Source organism: Diorhabda carinulata, chromosome 9 (genome assembly GCF_026250575.1).
Source record: "Diorhabda carinulata isolate Delta chromosome 9, icDioCari1.1, whole genome shotgun sequence".
Lineage (NCBI taxonomy): Eukaryota > Metazoa > Arthropoda > Insecta > Coleoptera > Chrysomelidae > Diorhabda > Diorhabda carinulata.
Window position 1 is genome coordinate 16,268,748 of NC_079468.1, and position 21,313 is coordinate 16,290,060.

Genomic DNA, 21,313 nt, shown 5'->3' on the forward strand with positions numbered 1-21,313 from the left:
TTTTTTAAGTAGCAGTAATAGTAGCAGTAATAATTTTACCACTGCCCTGAGTACTGAACAGTATACAAATATTTTAGAAGAAGCAGAAGTGGTTGATAGTGAAACTATCAATTTCAACAGGATGCAACTAAAGAGGGTAAATTGATTTAATCGGTATGCAAACTTAACTGGTTGATTCCTATAAATTGTAAAGAAATATCAAGACCATTTAACAAAATTTGTGCTTTTTGGAACCCCAAAAACTAAACGAGCCGAAGAAGTTACAATCTTATAGACATTTTTTGTAATACTGCGGTCTTTTTTTATTACATAGCGACAATTGCAGAAAATACTTAATCCTGAAGCCTTTCTACCTTTTCAGGTGAAAGTTTGTTTATAAAATAATCCATCAATTTATCTATTGATATCAATGCTAATATTAATAATAAATAAGCAAGAACTCAATCACAATAATTTTTTACTAAAACTTTGCTTTTAACTTTCCATTTAGTTAATTTTCAAGTAAGGAAAGAATATAATTCCAAAGTAACGTGAGGGAATTATTAACAACTAATAACAGTTTGAATAGATCGATTAGATAAGATTAGTATATCACCCCTTTGTTATTACACATCAATACCAATTAGGTACCATCTGTTCTGTGTGACAAATAATAACTAATTGAAAAATGTACGAAGTTTACAACTCGATTGTTGCTTGATTGAAATCCAATTACGTTTTAACCCTGAATAATTGAGACGCTTGTTATGACATTCATTAAACGAAGATAAAAAGAAAAACGTCGACATATAGCAGCTCGTAACAGACTATGAATATTTTGTTTTAATTATCCTACGGGAAATGATGTAGTTGACAATTTTTTTAAATAATATCTATGAAATGATACTTTTTTCAGGATTGACAAATATTCAATTTCAAATGGTTGAATATTTTGTATTTCGCTATAAATTTTTCTAGACTTCAAAATTTTTTGAGAAGAATTATCAATTTTTATATCCATGGGTCAATAATTGTTTTTTGTATATTACTAGGTGTGGCAATTAAATTCCAAGAATTTAGTCATAATTTTGGAGCTGGCAACACTGCGTCACACCTACCTAGCCAACTAGCCAAGGGCTCACTGTGAAGTTGATGACACGTTTGGTCGTTTCAACTTTGTTTAAAAACTAGGATACCTATAAACGAATTTTTCTACCTAGATACTTTCACAGCTACACAAATCTGTTTGGTCTAAACTATCACCTACTTAATATCAAGTCTGACTCAAAGGATTCTTCGAAATAGATCTGAGCTACATAGAAGTACGCACACTTTATCAATTAGCGAAGCATTTCAAAAGAGTTATCTCTATTAAAATAAAAGAAGAGTTATCAATTCTCATATCCATGGATCAATAATTGTTTTGTGTATATTACTAGGTGTGGCAATTAAATTCCAATAATTTAGTCATAATTTTGGAGCTGGCAACACTGCGTCACACCTACCTAGCCAAGGGCTCTCTGTGAAGTCGATAGCACGTTTGGTTTGTGATTTTTCTAAAGAAATTCTTCTGCTCTTAAGTCAATACCCAGTCGTTTCAACGTTGTTCAAAAACTGGGAACCTATTAACGATTTTTTATACCTAGAGACTTTCACAACTCCACAAATCTGTTTGGTCTAAACTATTACCTACCTAATATCAAGTCTGACTCAAAACGCTTACAACAAAATCTCACAAAAAAGTAGTTATCTTGGAAAATTGACTGTTCAAGAATCATTTGAAAATTCTTGACGATGATGATAAAGCAACGCCAATATGCGATATATGGGTGATTCCGTTCTAACTGTGATATTCAATGTCCTGTATTGTTTTTTTGTACTAGTCATTAATTAATAATCAATTAATAAAAATTTTGTGTTAATTGAATAATTCTTAAGATATTTAAACATTATTTTTATACAATATAACTTGCCACTTAAAGAAAACTTATACTACATCACTTGAATGTCAGTACCGTGTCATGTCCATTCCTAGAATTTACCGATAAATTATTAATTTTTTTTGTCGTAACAAATGATTTAAACTAATTACCTTATAAATTCTAATGTTTATGATCAAACTGAGGAAAATTGATGCACTTGTTGTTTAATATCTTAAGTTACCATGTCAGTACCGTGGATAAATGAGTCAGTACCGTGGAACTCAAAATCCGACATTTGTGTCTTGCTCGTGATACTTTGAAGTTGTAGTAAATTCCTCTTAGAGTTTTATTTTTACAGTAAAATAGATGAATAATATGCATAAAAAAGTTAGAAAAGTTAAATTTTAAAATCTTGAAATTTTGAATACAAAAAATCACAGTTAGAACGGAATCACCCATATGAGTAATGTTGAATACCAATTTATCAACACTTTCCAAACCAACAGGGTGATAGTCGATGAGGAACTTCACCCCTACAGCGGGCGAACTAAATTCATCTTAGTATCAATGGTCTAATTCACTCAATAAATCAAGACCTGGCCGCAAAATAATTCAAGGTAAAACTATTTACCGCACAATATAGAGAAGCCAAAAGAAATATTTCAATGCAAGTTGTTTTGTTCCCCTATCTTTAACAGAGCATCTATTGTCATGGAATAAAACAATTGCAGAACTCCGAAAAAAAAATGAAAATATATTTCAGTAAATATCTAAAAATCGTGAAGAATCATCTTCTCAATTTGGATTACTACCTATATGCTGTTTTATTCCAAAAAAACCTGTCATATTACTACAAACTTAGAGACAAATTCCACTAGAAAAAAATTGATGTATGGTTATATATTTATATAAAGTTTCTATAAAAATCTTGGAGCCTTTGTAACGAATAAATTCAATTTTACGTAAGTATAATAATATTTTTCATCCCTGGAGATACATTTAATTGCGCATTACCTCGCAACTTGATAGATAAATTGGATAACCCAAGTATGAATCTATGGGTTATTTAACTTTAATTGTTAAGTATATTTTCTTGCATATTTACATTATTTTATATAAATCTATGTTGATAGACTTAGCGAAGATCTCAAAGAACTATAATTATTCCTTAAATATAGAATATACAACTATTCTACAGGGTGTTTCTATATTCAACCGACAACGCTCTACCGTACCGTTAAATTTTAGACAACACATGTGGTTTCAACATGATGGGGCATCTGTTCATTTTCCTGCAGCGACAAGAAATTACTTAAACAGACGTTTTAGAGAAAAATGGATTGGTCGGGGTGGACCCAATTGTCGGCCTCCTAGACGTATCGATTTTTTTATATGAGGTTACATAAAGTCCTTAGTGTACGAAATAATCATCAAATCTGAACATAATCTAATAGCTAGAATTCAAGCTGCGGTAGAAATCATTCAATCCCATACAGATTTATTCTCAAAGACACGTTTTTCAACAACAAAACGGTGTAATAAGTGTATTGAATTAAGCGCGGCCAACAGTTTGAACAATTGAGATTATGAATAATTTTTATTTGTTTTGACATCCCACAATTTTGATAAAACAATTTTATAATTACGTTAAAAAATGACACGTTACGTCATTTTTTCTAAAGCCAAAGCGTGAAAAAATTAACGGCTGCGGTACTTTTTTCACGCTTTTCGACCGATTCAGAAATTACATTCTTTATGAATACAATTTAATGAAAAAAAAAAACGTAAATATTATAACGGATGTAGAAAAAAATACTTTTACTCAAAAATATAATTCATATAACCACCTAATTAACTTTGTAGGACGTCGTCGACAAAATCCAGCACCCTCCTGATGCTTTTATCGTCCTTTATTCGGTGGTTGACAAGGCTAGTTTTCTGAAAGCGGAAACGGAATTAAGTAGGCTACAGGACAGTGACCAGCTCCGTTCTCGGCCGGCTATTCTTGTCGCCAACAAAATCGACTTAGCTAGAAGCAGAGCTGTATCAACTCAAGGTAAGAATAATACACGTTATGAAGCATTTCTAACGTACACTAGAAACACTGTATAATCAATTTATTAATAGGAAAAAATAAACAAACAATCAAGTGCTAGCACGGTTAAATTAATTTTATTCCTACATAATAGAACAAAAAAATGTTCTTTTAATTAAACACTCATAAAGACATTTGGGATATTACAATTACAATATTACAATAAAATGGGATTTTACACGGATGACAAAAAATTTTCCCAATGACTTTAAATATAAATACAAAAAGTAATTTGAAGATAAAGTTTTGGCCTGGTGTGCTTTACCCGAAGCAGGCATTTACGTCCTTATGTCGGGCATGTTAGGGGTGAGTCGTTGGATGCACATATTCATCCAAAATTTGTTGATTTTATTAATAGACACCATCCCAATGACGAAATGATATTTGAGCCGGATCTAGGCACTGTCACTGTAAATATTTTCAGTTTTACATAATCTAATGTTGTTCTTACGAAACTTATTTACAGAAACTAATAAATTATTAATTTTATCCAATGATATGTTAAAATTGCCTTTCTTCTTCTATTTAACAGTGACCTAGTTTATTGTAAAAAGTTGATATGGAATTACACAATAACTGCTTTGTTGGATATTATCATTATCAGTACTTCTCAGCTAATACCGATTAATAAGTTGGGTCAGTTCGTACTGTGGTTCAGTACTAGATCGTACGGCTCTAAGATCGATGTTCAATGTATGTGCTGTAAGCTCGCTCTAATTGACAATTAGAGGTACTACTAGAACATAATAGATTCGTCTCTTACATTTTCTTTTGTTCAATTTTCAATTTCAGAAGTTACTTTGGTACCTATTAAAAAAAACAAAAAATTAATGAATTTCAAAATGTTCGAAATAGTACATATTTAAAACATTTTATAATTTAAAGATATCTGGGTGTGGATGATATGAAATTGTGAATTGAATTTGCTGTTAAAGAATTAACAATCTGGTCAAAAGTCTGGTCAGTTCTAACTTAATCTAATAGAGTAAGAAATTTAAAACTAAGGTATACTCATCAGCGTTTCTTAGGTTCTGCAAAACAGATTACACCAAAGTTTAAAATGCACACACCAGCTTCACTTCTACAATAGAACAATAAACTAACACAAAAGGCTAAATCTTTCTAACACAGTAATATCAAGGAGCTATATGACATTGACATGATGATGAAGACTTTCTTCATCACTCTTAGCTAATTTCTTAATAGTCTGGTCAACAGTGTTCACTTCAAGGTCCATATGGAGGTCACCAATGCGAGTGTACTAAGGGGCATCTACTATATTCCTAAATGCTTTGTTTTGAAATCTTTGGATGATTGCCTTCGTGTATCCCCATACAGGTTTAAGTATCTAATTATATAGCATAAGGTTTTTATGTAGAGACAGAGGAATTTCTTTCAATTAGCCTTTACATTTTTCTTCTGTTTCTTTTTTGACATGACCTTTCCATCGAAGTTTCGCATCTAAGGTAATACTTAAGTATTTTGCTGAGTTTGAGTGTGGAATCAGGTTATTATTTATTCTGACTGGAGTATGATATATCCTTTTGTTTGTGAATATACTGATTTAATTTTATTAAGTTCAATTTTCCATCTCTTCGACTAGTCATAGATACAGTTGACAGCTTTTCTAGCTTGTTGGTTGCTTCTTCATTGCTCTTTCCTATTGCTAGAATGGCATTGTCGTCGGCGAAGGTGGCTATTGTATTGACTTCTAACTCTGGGATATCACATGTGTGTAGTAAGTAAAAGACAGATCCTAGAACACGTCCTTGTGGTACACCAGCCTTAATTTCTTTGAAATCGAAATAAGCATTTTTATTGTTTGATTCTAAAATATCTTTCCGATCTTGTGTTGGAGTAAAAGCTTGAGCTTATGTTTTAGGCATTTATGACAAACCTTGTCAAACGCTTGTGCTACATCAAGAAAGAAAGTAACACAAATGTGTTTCACTTCTAGTATAAATTTGGTAATTCTATGGACTTGGTCGATCGTCGAGTGATTATTTTTAAATCCAAATTGGTGATTAGGGATAATTTCTCTTCCTTCAATAAGCTGTTTTAGTCTTTTAAGTAGGAATTTCGACAAAACAGGCAGTAATTAGATCGTTCTGTAAGACGATTCTTAATGTGGTGGTTTTCCTAGCTTGGGTATCATTTTAACTACCTCAATTTTCCAAAGGCTGGGTACAAAAAATAAAATGAAAGTAAGTAAAGGATTCAGCCATTTTCAGAGGCGTCTCATTGTTGAAAAAAAAACTATTAGACAATTATAATGTATTTTAGATTATTTAAGCTTCTCAAAAATTCCTTTCCCTTTAAAACAAAATTGTTTATAAAGAAATGAAATAATTTAGAATTTCAATTTAAGTGTTTTTTGCCATCAACAATCTTTTCTAGAAAAGAAATATAGAATTTAAATTAGTTCTATTCAAATTTTGTATGAACCGATTTTATTCATGTTATGTTAGTTATCATTAAGTATGGAAATATTGAAAAAACTGATATGTTTTCATAAATTTCCGAGAAAATTGATGTTTTTTATGTCCTCAAAAGTGAACATTCGACCTAAGTGATTATAACAACTAATGTAGGGGCTATATGTAAATAAATAATAGATGATCATTGTATAACCTTTTTATTCCAGAAAATATAAAAAAGTTTTACAAAATTAAATTCCACAGAACAAAAAATAAATCTTCTAAAACAATGCATCCCGGTAATTTGCAACGCGTTCCTGACTCAACGTCATGAGCTGGAAAGTAACCAACGCTCTTCGACTTTACGAAAGTCCTATAATAGATCATTAGTTGATCTAGTAGATCAACAACTTCCATTGCGTGATTGTACTTTTTGACTATTTTAGGCCTCTCAACTTCTATAAACTTTTCTGTCTTTGACCATCTTTTCACCATATCCTTTTCCCCTATACCAATAAACTTATATATATACTTATACCAATAAACTATCGGTACTAGTAATCTCTTCTGCAAAACCTCTACGTTTCTTTTTTATATTTTTATCACTGGCCAATAGTGGTTTTGCAAATCTATTGACACGAGCTGTGCAAGTAGTCATAATACCTTTGTGTTTTAAAAGTTGGAACATAAAATAGGACAGAAGTAATTATCACAGTATAAATCATGGCCACTATTCTCACCGACTTTTTTACCAATGTCTTGTCTAATTCTGGATTAGAGTTTTGATTTATTATAAAATCATAGGCTCGGCCATTCTTGCCACACAGGAAGAACAGTTTGATTCCTCATGGACAAGGTTTGCTTTTAGATATTGTTTAGCAGAATGCTTCCCTGTAAAAGGAACTATTTGTTCATCTACACACAGTTCTCTCTCTAATGGCAGATCTAAGCAACAGCTTCGAATTACATCGTAGATTGGTCGTACTTTATAAAATACATTGTTTCAAATTATTTACTAAATGTAGATTATTTCGGAGCTCAGAAATTCCATCTCTTAACATATTGTTTATAAAAAGAGGAATACTTATGTTATTTTCCCACTACATTTTCAGAACTGGATAATTGAATACTCCGGTTGCCATGTGTAAGCCAAATAATATCTCTATTCCATAACTGGACGTGGGCTTATACCTGGCTTCTTTTGACTGCTCATCATATAAATTTGTCATTTCAGCCATCTGTATAAAAAGCTGTTTAGCAACATATTTATAATACTAATCAAGAGGGTCTTGAACAACTGGATCAATTGCTATTAGTGACAGGAAATCCGTCGGTCTAGTGTTATTTATTTGTCTGTGCCTCCACTTGATGTTCGGTTTTGGTGTAAGATATTCGAAATTCTCACCATTCAATGCAGCTAGCTCTTGCTCGCCCTCTTCAATACCAGCTCCTCTGACTCTTCGGTCTCAAGCTCAAAATCCAAAGCTGACATACCTTCGTCTTTATTTTTGGCATCATTTTCACCGAAAGGGTCAGGTGGGGTGTTATCTCTTTGGTTCTATGTTATCACATCAGCACCCAACCGAACATGTTTCGTACACGGGATATTACTATCATTTCCTACTTCGAAGACAACTGCAAATCCATGTTCAAAAAGTTTCAAAGAACATTATTTTTGGTCATAAATATGCCCGTAAAAAAATTATACGATGCAAAATTTATTATATGAATGTATTACACGTGTACCAAATAATATCCAAACAAAACCTATTGTCAGCCTTTGTAGACATAACAATTTATTATACAAAACACTAAGTCATTGTTTGTAAAATACGATGTTCTTTGCCTTTGCAACATAACTTATCGATATATATTTATTTCAAGACATACCTTACTAAATAACTTGAAAATTATAAAGGAAATAAATCCACTTCCTTTCATACTTCAAACCTTCGCCGGCAACTGATCGAAACAGACTAATTATTTCATAAATGTGATAACAGATGGCATTAGGGGTATGTTTTTTAGAGATTTATAATGTTCGTAAACAAGCAGGCTTTCATAACTACTCATTATGAATTTTGGGGGTTTTGTCCCTTCTAGATAATGCGCCTGATAATTCTTCCACTACTATTGCAGAAAAATTAATTGAACTACAATACGATTCATTGATAATTCATCAGCCATTATCACCTAAACTAGCTCCAAAGTTGGCTTAGTGGAAAGCTATTCCAGACAAATGAGAAGGTAATGGCAGATATTAACGCGTATTTTGCGAAAATTTCAAAAGTTTATTTTTGCTTGATTGGAAATTTGAAAGTCGATGAAGTAACTCTATGTAGTGGAAAGGAAATTATTTTGAATAATACAATAAACTTTCTGTTTTATTGAAAAATGATTCTTCCATCAAACCGCCTTCGTATACAAATTTTGTGAATATTTATAATATCATCGACACTTAGTAACTAACACTAACGTAACTACCATATCACTCCATTAATCTGAGGTTAAAAATTACACTTGATTCTTCCTTTTTTTGGCAAGAAGTGGAGTTAAATCATCCAAATTACATAATAACAAATTATTCTTAGCGCGGTTGCCTTTCCAGAATGCGTAGTAATCAATCTCTCCTTCGAACATTTCCAATGCTTTCTATTTCACATTATTTCTTACAAACAAAAAGAAAAAAAAGTCGTCTGCAAATGGTAACGATATATCAATCTTTTTTTAATGTTCGTAAAGCTGATCGAAACCCACTACATCATATTTCATTTGTTATTAGGAACTAGGAATGAGACAAGTAGATATTGACGTATATCCGATATCCACTAACCGCAACATTTTAAATTAGTTTGTTATGAAAAAATGGGACTCAAACGTATAACAAAATCGGAATTCTGTACCAATTTATCATACTTGAGAACTTTTTATTAAAACGTTTATATATTCTAATTAATATTCAAGTTATCTACTGAAGTACAGGTGACAAGACTGGGGCCGCATCTATGAAATGGTCTATAAGATAGTCTGCATAGACTGGAGTTGCATATCGGCGTGGTTCTCGTTGCTTACGCCGATGATGTGTTAGTAATGATTACCGAAGCCCTAAAAACCTAAAACTGAACCCAACAATGAGATGAGTATGAAAGAACAGTTTGAAACTGATCCAGATTTTCGTTCAAATGCCATTACTGGTGATAAGTCTTGGTGATATAGTTATAACCCAGAATCAGAGCGAAGACTCCATCCAAAAAAAATCCAAAAAAGTCAAATCGAACATCAACACAATGCTGATTTGTTTTTTTTGATACCAAGGATGTAGTTCACGTAGAGATTGTTTTATCAGGTCAGAGCGTCAATCAAATTTTTTATTTAGAAGGAGTTCTAACAAAAAAGATAGAATTTTTAGCAGACAGGAAGTAAATTATTTCATCATAACAAGACATCTGTATGAAAAGACGTAACATTGAAGAGGCCAAAGAAAAACTATAAAGGAGCTCTCAATCATTTCTATAGTTAATTACAAAAAGCATCAGCCGGATAAATTCTTCAGTAATGAAGAGTATTCCGAAAAGGAAATAACATTATTTTGGAAAAAAATTGATATTTAATATTTTTTTAAAAGAGGATTCTGTTTATTTTTGGTTCCTTCGTCGTATATTGTAAGTTACCATTTCCTAGTTGACTCGATTTCTTAAGACTACACAATATATGTGTCCCTAAGTTGCTCATGTGAACTAATTTCATTTTTTTCACTTTTTTTTCAGATGGAAAGTGTTTAGCTTGTACTTATCGGGCTAAATTCATAGAAATTTCTGTAGGAATCAACCACAACGTGGATGAGCTTTTAGTGGGAGTATTAACACAAATCAGACTGAAAGTCCATAATTTCGATGAAAGTGGACATACGCAACAGTGGTATAAAAGTAGAGGCATGGTAAAAGCAAGTATGAAGGCTCGACAGATGTTCACGTGGTTGTTTGGAAGAGAGGATTCCAAATTTAAAAACTGCGAAAATCTTCATATTCTGTAGCGTAAATGAATTGAGAGTTGAAATACGAAGAAATTCTTTTCTGAAAAGTTTATTCTCGTCATATGCTCCAGTTGAAGTATAAAAACAGTTTCCTACCTATCTTTAGTAATATTAAGTTAAAATTTATATGCCAGTTTCATCAAATTTAATCGATACTCTGTGAGAATAATATATTAATATTAGATTCTGTTATAAGTTAAACTTTGATTCTAATTAAGTGATCGAGTATATTTCCTCCACTACCAAAACGTTTGAATCAAGTTAGTATTTAAGTTAGTATTTCTGAAACCGTTGGTGATATACACAGTATTTACTGCTACCACTACACCATTACTCAGAATTACAGAGTCTCGATAACGAAGTTATCGTCTTCAGAGAGCAAAGGTGCTGTATTTGTGTCTAATCTATTTGAACATAAATAATCCACTAACATGGCTTGTTTCCAGTGACCTAGATAATTTTGTACTAAAAACATATTTGTCGTTGACTTGTTCGATGTTTTCATGAGAGAAATCGAGGTTCAAATGAAGGAAAAAAACTTTAAAAGGCATGGTAATACCCATAGGTTCAACATTGTACCCTATCACTCGGCTTGTTACATTATTTTTTCTAACAATATTATTCTTTATATTCGCTGGTAAGTTTTTCAAATATCTTGTTAACTTTGCTTTTTTATTATTGTACTCAAAAAAATTCCAGTTATCTTTATTAATTTCCTTTTGTTTTAAGCAAATTTTGTATAATAGTTTCTGTGTAAATTTGTAGCTTCTATTTATTCTGGGGAAAACAACGAATAAAATAGAACGGATTTGGTTATGTTTTAAGACATATAAATTCAATATTTTTATGTTAGACGATAAGCTCCTTTTTATTCAATTCTGTTCTACTTACTCATTTTTTTATAGCCATAAACTATCCAAATATGAAATGTTAAACACTTCCACAAAATATACAGTATGTGGAGAAAAATATAATGAAATCATAAACATCTGATCGATGAGATAAGATAAGAAAACTATCTACAGAACTGATGAAAAATTGATTCGATAAATAGATGAGACCGTTAACTGTAGGTACTAGAAAAGCCTCGCGAGTGGTGTCTTAATGTAAAATAATTCAATCTCTTACGTGACTAATAATTTTGTGAGCGCAATATTAAAAAAGTTAAAAAGATATTCGGAAAGCCTTCCAGTTTTTTTAGTACCTTTAGTACCTTAGAAAAATTGTTATGTACGTCACCCCCTGTATTTTTACATTAGCGACAAGTGAATATAAGCGGTTGCAGTTGAGGGCATAATGAGCTTTAAATGGAATGTACCCATTGCACATGGTCTTAAGAAGCACGTGTGCCAAAATAAATGTTTTTACTTGTTACATTTTATTGTTGAATTAGATTTCGAATTTCTATATTGACAAATGGTCGTGGAGGAAGTCTCTTCCAACTGCTAACATGAAGACATATCTAACTTTGTTGGATCTAAGATATCTAACACTGTTTTTTGTATAACTGTCATAAAAGTAACATTTTCAATGAATGTCAAAAGCATTAAAAATGTTGTTCACAAGATAGCGTCTCCATAGTATATGAACTAGTAATGATGGTTATTACTCATGAGGATGATTTATGCATCAGAAGCTTAGCGATTCAGTCATTACTCACGAATATAAATCTATACTTTATCCACTTATCTCAATAAAAACCCCAATATATCATTAATTTTTGTCAACATGATAATTATAATTAATATTAATATCACTACAGTTATTAAAACTTACAAGTGGTTTTTTATTTCTCATATTATTAGAAATACTCCCTGTGGTAGTTGTAATATCGTTAATATTTTGGTTAATATAGTAATTCTTCCACAATTTATCTTCCCCGCTCCATTTTTTTTATTGTTATTAATATAACTTCTGATAACTGCGGTTGATTTCCATCCGCCCAGTTTTTTCACAGCTATGATGTTACCACCACACAAATTGTTCCCCTTTGAGCAATCTAACAAATTGTCAAAACACCTGCCTTGAGATAAACAAATGCTTTTGCCCTAAATTCTTGTGAGGTTTGTCAACTTATCTAGTTCGATTCTAGACCTCATTATTTCCAGTTTCATTGCAAAGTTTCTCCTAAAAGAAAAAAATCTTCGCCCGGAAACGTGGCTTTTTCGTTTTTTTTTTTTTTCACCAAGCTGTGTTTTGCTTCATGTAGGCAAACCGTAAATAAAGTATATTGGAAACTTGTAGAGAATGAGCAGAATTCTGATTAAAGTTCTTTTCATCTGAAGAAAAGGATCTTACTCCACCTAAAGCTTCAAGTTTGTCATTATACCTCTGAGCTGCCACTGAGTTGTCAATTTACAGCTTCAAAAAGAAATCACTCATATTTAATCAACTTGAACGCATGAGTTACACCGTCCAAAAACTACTGTAAAAAGGAAAAAAGTGTCCTAAGTTTTATAAATTACGTGAAAGCTTACTTGCAGACAAACTGCAAAAATACTCAGCTTCAGCTGTATTCGTTTCACTGAAATAGATCTAAAGAGTATCTTTGGAGTATTTTTAATATCATGAAACAAAAAGACAATACTAAAAAATTCTCATTACCGGAAAAACCAAGAAAAGTTAACACGAGTACATACGACAAAATCAATTGTTTACTCCACGGTCCACGTAGATTAGCTGTTTTTTTAAATTGCCTAATTTCCAACGAACTAAATGACATGTGTGAAATTCGGAATATTTCAGTTTTAGAACTATACCAATTTGTTTGACTACAACAGCCAACATATTTATCTCAACTTTTTGGATGGTTCATATAATGACAGAAATTTGCTAACCATATAGCAGTAAACAAATTTTAATGGAACTTCCAATTCTCATTATAAACAGTTCAAAACTGTTTATAACCTATGAACAGAAAAATGAAGATTACAATAACAACAATTGTTGATATTAATTCTTAGCGTATTGATACATTTTTCACTAGACTAGATCAACATGAAGAGGATGTATCACTGCAGCTTGCACTTAAGATTATTCTTTCAGCAATAGTATTTTATAAACTATGGGAAAGAATATCTTGTTACTTGTATATTTCGTTGGCTCATGTAGTCAATATATTTTCCAAAAATGCAAAAATGAACGACTTATTTTCGTTCTAGTATATGGTATTTCCACAATCAATAATTTATCTATTCATTCAGTGTTAACTATATAACTAAATTGCATATATCTTAACGTCGCGTCGCCAGACTCTATATATACGAGGTCTGGCTATTAAATAACGAGAGTGGTTACGGAAAAGGGCTTTATTATAAAAATAATTCTACATAATAATAATTCATTCGGTTATTGCCATCCGTTTATTCATCTTTTTGTGTTTAAAACCACAAACTGATAAAACTTGAGGCAATGTTTCTGAGCTGATATAATTGTATTCTGGATAATCTGCTACAATTTGTTGTATTATTTCTAATGTCGCAACCCTGTATAAAATCTTGAGTAGGTTTGTCAATTGATTTCAGTTTTTCTTTGCATGTTTTTCGGTTCTGTAAATGATCCACGGCAACCCCTTTCGTGACTACTCGATAAATAAAAAATTTATTTACTCTAGTTAATTCAGCAATTCTTATAATGATATTGCATTATCAGATTTTCCTTTGTCAAAACATTCGAATATATTTAAAATAACTTGCTGTGTTTCTATATCTAAACCTTTATTATTAAATGTCTTTATTCTCACTGCACTGTGATTCATGTATTCTAAAGAATGCCATATTTCTATTTATTTAAAGAATTTTAGGAATTAAATAAATTTTACCAAACGACGCTAATGGCAGGAATATTTCAAAGAAATTGTGTACATACAGCTTCGACCAATAGAAATGCATTTATATTTACGATTCGATGTTATCATTGGTAAACAGAGTCCACGTGGACTGCCGGTTTGTTAGGTATTTACTGAATTTTATACAGGGAGTAAACATTATATTTCATTTCTTAATTTGGTATGAGTGCCGTGCGTATGTATGAAATATTGATTGATCCTCGCATAGCTGTCATAAAATAGTATACAAACCTCGGTAGGAAGTTTCATTCCTCTCTCGAGATCATAACTAACGCGAAGCGTCATGGTTAACTATATCTAATCTCTCGACAGTAATGAAATTATTCCCACATCGGTGTGTGGTAACTATGAATAATGAGATAACATTGTCATTTCACACCAAATATGTTAATAATTTTTGTTAATACGTCAAAAAACAATTAACTGGCAAGAGACGTCATTGGTATACTTTTAACTATTTTATAATCAAAATAGAACAGTTATACAAAAAATTTTGTATAAGTAAATTTATTTTGATCGTGAAATTGCTACATTCACATCACTCTTCTCTCAAACACCTTAACTCACAAAATAAAACGTTACTTTTAACATTTATATCATAAATAACTATTATTCAACACATTGTCAACAATTATATCAAATATCAATTTTTTCTAAAGAACAGTATTAAAGTAAATGAAACTTTGTGAAAACACTGTAGACATTTACAGTAAACGCTCCTGCATTTTTGTGATCTTAACAGAAAAATTCTAATCATGTCATATCATAGTAAGTGAAGCTCAAGATTTCTAATTCGAAGTCTTTTCGAATGAACAGAACTGGCATATAAATTTTATGAGCGACACTATATCGAATAACCTAAACTATCTAAAATGATATTTTAGACAATTTATATATTTTTATATAATTGTAACGCTCAAATCAAAGTAGATTTAGTTTAACCATGTTTGATAAAACTACTCAATATACTATAAACTACGGGACCTATTTTCTATATTCGAATATATATACCCCCAAAAATATTGGTTATCAGTTTAGTCATATCGGTAGAAAACGTTTGTACAAACCTAAAATGATGTAATTAAAGATGTTTAAAATTTAAACTGTATAATATTGTGACTGTGTTTTATAAACGAGCCATGTCTCCATGAAGTTAACCCAATTCCCCAAAACATGATATTTGTAAATTTATTTCGAAGCAAATTAAAATTTTATTTGTAATTTTGTTTCTTTAACACTTTGACTGCCACAGTGTATTTCGAAATCAACTTCTTCTTTTAGTGCCGTCTTCTACCAAAGGTTGGCGACTATCATTTGATAGACAACTCTATTTTGCGCTGCATGAATTGTATTCGAAGCTTCTGCTATTTGGAACCATTCGCGTAGGTTATTTTTTTTCTACCTACCTGCTATCTTACCTTACACGATAAGCTGTAGCAAACCGTATTTTTCATTCCGAAATATATGGCCTAGATAGTTAATAGTTCTTAATAGTTACAAGCAATTCTAAACCTTTAGCCAATCTTCTGAGTACGAGCGCTTGCAGGCGTCCGTTTTTTTCACCCTACAACGGACCGTCAATAAACGGCTATCCTTGTATACATATATTTTTTTACCGGATGGATGTTACCTAGGACTGCCATCTTACATGCGCTAGTTAATAGTTTTGAACTGGTAATCAGAGATTACACACGTGTGAAATGAATAATAAGAAAAAGAAACTAATATTGGCCTACTATTTGTACAAGAAGAAACAAAACCTTCATTTGAAGCAAGACAATTTTCCCTCCAAGCGGCAAAACTCGACTGTCTATTTTTATAGCACTCTTGAGTTTTGTTTTTGTCCCACAGTACAGGCCTATTTTCAACTAATGGCAATAGCAGCCACGGTACGGCACTCCATCTGCAGAAAACAGGCAATACGTATGGCAGCGTCCACACGCACCGAAACACTTGCGTGGATGACCGCGTATATTGTTCGCCGTACCGATGTCCGGTGCATGTACACACATCCATTATAAATCATACACCACCGCGAATCCGGCAAGAAACACTGTCCGTTGTCCGGTGAAAAAAACGGACGTCTACAAGCGCTCTACCTCAGTATTGGTAACTCTATCAGTCCAAGGTATTCTTAAAATGCGTCTATACAGCCACATTTCAAAAGCTTCTAATTTTTCCATTGTTGCTACTTAAGTGTCCAGCCTTCAACACCGTAAAGCAGCGTAGAGAATACGTAACATTTCGTGTCTCGCCATCGGGTACCAATGCTCAGGTTGCGGAACACATTTGATCGGACAAATTTCTCGTCGACCTTTGTCACAGTTTTTATTCACTTTTCTCACTTGTGGATTCGCTACCACAACCTATTAAGTTAAAAACGCTCGGAAACATAGCGTCCTCTTCAGAACTTGTTGAATTTGTAGCGTATGTGCAACCAAACGATTCCGCTGGTGTTTTACAAAAGTTGCTCAACGATTTCGTCCGCTGGATCCGAGCAAATTATAATGTGTCTTCTTCTTAAGGTACCGTCTTAATCAATGTAGGTTGACAACAATCGTATCATAGCATTCTCAATCGCTAAAATTATGCAGGGTAGAAGTAAATATAACCATCTCTATTCATCAGAAAGTGTCTATCCAAAGTCATTAAATTCGCTGTAGCAAGAGTGTAAATTTTAAGTACAGCGTTAGAAAATTAGGAGAAGTAGATAAAATTTCAGTCCCTGTTAATGAATACATAGTTATTCGAAATCTTGGAATATATATTAGAAAGAGTACACTTTGGTGTATGATTGCCACATTCTCACAAAAATAACGTTCATAATCTAGTTAGCAAAGCTGTTTCTAGCTCTAGTTTGTTTTTTTATCAGCATTATTCCATCCATTGTTTCACCACAAAGCTTGTTCTTAAGTTTTGGTTTTATTCCCAACACTATGGGGATTACCATTCTGTTTGAAATGTTTGTGGGTTCGATTTCGATGGTCTAAATTATATATTTTCTTTTTCCTCGAATATGAGTCTGAAAAGGTTCTTCTCCGGAAGTCATTTGTACATGTCATTTTTCTAATTTGCAGTATTTTTGGGAAAATACACTATTTTATAAAATTAATTCATGGAACTACTACTTTCACTACTAATTTCTGGGGAGTGCCCAGAGTTAAGAAGTCACTATAATAAGACTAGATGGCGCAAAAAACAAAATTTATTATTGTATTTGACAATTTTAAAAAAATTTCGAAAAAATTATAGAATTATGTTAAAATTATCATATTATCATTTACCACTGTTAATATTACCGCTATTTTGAACTATAATATGCTTATCGTTTACTAAGGGACACTTTTGACCTAAATCCCTACATAAAGTGATTCTCCTTTCCTCTGTTCTCCATAGTTAAAACAACCTTTATTTCAATACAATATTTGTGTTTAATATCTGTATTAATTTTTTTATAAAATGATAATATAATCAATATATCAAGACATATCATTTCTTCTAATTGGCAAGGGATAAAAATTTCATAAACTACATTGATGTGTAATCATCACCTACAACAATATCCTTCCTATTTAAAAAATCAACCAAAACTTCATATCTTTAAATTGGGCCATCCTGTGTACATTAATATTGTATGTAAAATTCTGCGATAAGAAATAGTAATTGAAGGGTACCCACATTTTTCATAAAAAAATTAGTATTTGAATTATTGAATTTATTCCAAATTAGAGAATCATGTTATAGTCAAATTCTTACTACCAGTAGTAAATTAGATCAAAATTTTAATTCAGATAAGTTAACAATTAATTATTGAAACCGTCGTTATGGAATAGAACATAAAATAATATCACCTTTTTTTACACCAGTGAAACACCATAACACTCATAGATAATATACCAATTTTCAAAATTTCTTGCTTTATTCTCTTTTTTATGAATAATTTCTTTATTTATATAATTTTTTCTGTAGATATAAGCAACCTTATTTATCTAATTTGGTAATAAGAAGATTATAAAATGACTAACTGGTTTTAAAAAGTTTAACTTTAGAATGGTAAAATAATAATGAATTCTTTTTTTGTGATATATTATTTTTAAAATGTTATAAATATCTAAGAAATAGAAAATATGAATTAACTATTGAAATAATTATTAATGATTATATATAGATGAAAATAATAATTTGATTCTGAGAAACTTTCTTGTAGTTTGCTTAGCACAGAAAGAAAAACATATCTATGAACAGTGTTAATGGTTTAAATGATGGGTATACTAAACATTGTAGATTCGCTCTTTGTAACTGCACTAGCAGAACTAGTTCAGAAGTGTAGACTGAAGCGCTCTTTGTAGCAGAGCCAGCGCTAGTGTCGCTGTTCTTAGTAACAGTGCAAGAGGACTAGTTCACCCAGTTCACTGTACTGCTTGCACTAGGTCTAGAGTCAGTTCAGCCAGTGCAGTGCAAGATAGTGCAATAACTGTAATCTGGAAACGGTGGCACTACATCTTCGTCATCGGACGAATGTAAAATATCAAAAAGTACTAAATCGTTTTTATTAATACTAAACTATCCGATTGAACTAATTCTATGCACTAATGAGCTGAACTGGACCAGTGCTGGTCCAGTTCAGTAAAGTTTTAGTGCAGCTACCAAGAAAAAATCTTATATTTTTTTGTTTAGAGGATAATAAAATAGAAGTCATTTGTGTACAAACTATGAAACGTATTATTTAACTTTCAACTTTTGAATTTTTAAAACTTCTATCATCATTTGTCCCACTAAAACTATATTTCTTTAAACCTTTTTAACGGCAATTGATATTTAATATACAAAGTGAAAAGTATATATTTTTTGTGAAATTTACTTCAAAACAAGTTAAAACCCGTCTTTGTAGTTCAGCTCAAAATATATAATCTCTATTTTAACCCTTTCTCTCTTTTTTGTAGTTTTGATGATGCCTTCAAATAAAAATTTTGGTACCCAACATAGTACCTGTTGTCACTTTTCAATTTTATTTTTAGTTTCCAAACAGAGAAAAAGAATTTTTATATATTTTTTTACTAAGCCCTCAGCTTTCTATTTCGTAGCAATTGCTTCAGAATATTCCCTAGTTGAGCAACACAGTTATTTGAAGTTACTGAAGAAAAAGAACTACCTAAGGGTGCTTCTTCAATTTTCTTTGAATGTCGAACCAGAAATTTAACTGTTTCAAAAATATCAGGGTATAATAAATTCCCTATTGATTCCAAGTGATTTGGATGCTAATGAAGTTACCTGCACTTTATTTGTGAAAATTTCTCATCTTGATTCAGTTTGTTCATACAAATATTAACTTTTTTTTCATTCATATCCTTAAAAAGCATCTTAACTGATTTAATTAACATAATAATTTCTTCCTATTATATGTATAGTGGGGTTTTCCAAAGGATCTCGTATTTTTTATCATTCTACTAACACTCTCAAATACTGATTCTGTTTCCAAATGTTTAGCAAATCCACATTTAATTGGAACATATGCATAAATCTATGTAGCTATTAAAGATTTTGAACCATTTATTCAGATCACTTATAAACTTTCCTCGCCTTTTTATCAGATCTGGATTGCATTTGAAAATTATACATTGCGTACAAGCCACTTAGCGAGACATATCAATGTTAAATTAAACATCAGTTATCTTTATAAATGAAAACCATTTTTCTGTATGACTATATAAATTCAAATCTTCAATGCGACATATTTCATGTATTATACTAACAAAGTATTTAATATAGATTTTGTATTACGTTGATAAAATATAGAATTAAAGTCGATGAAAAGGAAATTTTTAAGAGCTGGTTGACAGTATAAAATTTTCTGGATCAGCTAATTTATTATATCTAGTAATAAGCAAAGGACTTGTGTTGGAAGAAATTAGTTTTATAATTATTTCTATTTATTTTTAAAGTATTCGATATTGTTTACATAAATTTGAAAAATAGTAATAATGTAAAAGTTTCTAGTTGTCATGCTCTAATGCAAAGATAAATGATAGAATTGAAAAGATAGTTAAATATGTTATTAAATAAAGTACAATTTTTTAAATTCTTCATTTCAATGCTTTGAAATTGAATTAAAATTAAACTTTAGAAATTTTTCATTAATCTACATCCTTTGCTCGGAATTGTGGGTAATTTTATTGCAGCAGTAGAAACTTGGAAGCTTTCATGAAATGTAGGTTCTGTAGATATATTGTTAGTGATAACATAAATCAAACTTTAATCCAAGTGAAAATATGACCAAAAAAAACAATCATATTCATATTAATTCTAACCAAACACCATGTCTCTAAATAAAACAGCTAATTTCCTATAATTGAGAAATTTATAAGATAATTCATCTTGTTTTGTGAGAGACATTGGTAAATAAGTGTAAATAGCGTAGTGCATATATATTTATATACATATTAGCTAGTGCGATGAAAATTATAAAAAAGTGTTTATGTGACTTTGTTATTCTATGAACTTTTCTACATCGATGTATCTCCTAAACTTTTTGACAATAATATTTGTTGTATGTTGTATAAAATAAAGTGGTAAAAGTAATTATATTAGTTTTATTTAATTACCAGAGTATGGTTACAAATTATTTGCTTTCTTCTATTTTGTTCGCTCCTACAAAATTTCCATTAATTTGCATTCTATCTCAGTATCTCATAGCTTTCTTAGAAGTAAAGATAAGAATAGATAATAATCCAATTAGAGATATTTTTTATTAGAAAAACATTTTTTTCTTCTGGTAATAAAAAAGACTGAAGGTAAGCATTTGACCTTTGGTCTCTGAAGATGATAACTAAATTATCAGAATATGCCTCAGTATCACCGACTGTTCCAGAAATTCCAGCTTAGCTCATCTCTTCTAGCAGTAATTAAACTTTTGCACGTTGTTGTCATTGATTTAACGTAAGTATTTGATAGTGTTATCAATTAAGATACAGCCACTTGCAGTTTCTTATAGTCACTACAAAATAATTGCATGGGTCACAG

General features: G+C 31.1%; 1 protein-coding gene across 2 annotated transcripts in view; it reads left to right on the top strand.

The window, feature by feature from the left end:
* Window positions 1-20,872, top strand: part of LOC130898323 (GTP-binding protein REM 1) — a 222,745-nt gene extending 201,873 nt beyond the window's left edge. For both annotated transcript variants that reach the window (XM_057807551.1, XM_057807552.1), the window contains 2 exons: window positions 3,765-3,957; window positions 10,181-20,872. In XM_057807551.1, the coding sequence (XP_057663534.1) occupies window positions 3,765-3,957; window positions 10,181-10,446 (459 nt within the window). In that variant the 3' untranslated portion in view covers window positions 10,447-20,872. The remainder of the gene's footprint in view (window positions 1-3,764; window positions 3,958-10,180) is intronic.
* Window positions 20,873-21,313: the final 441 nt, after the last annotated feature.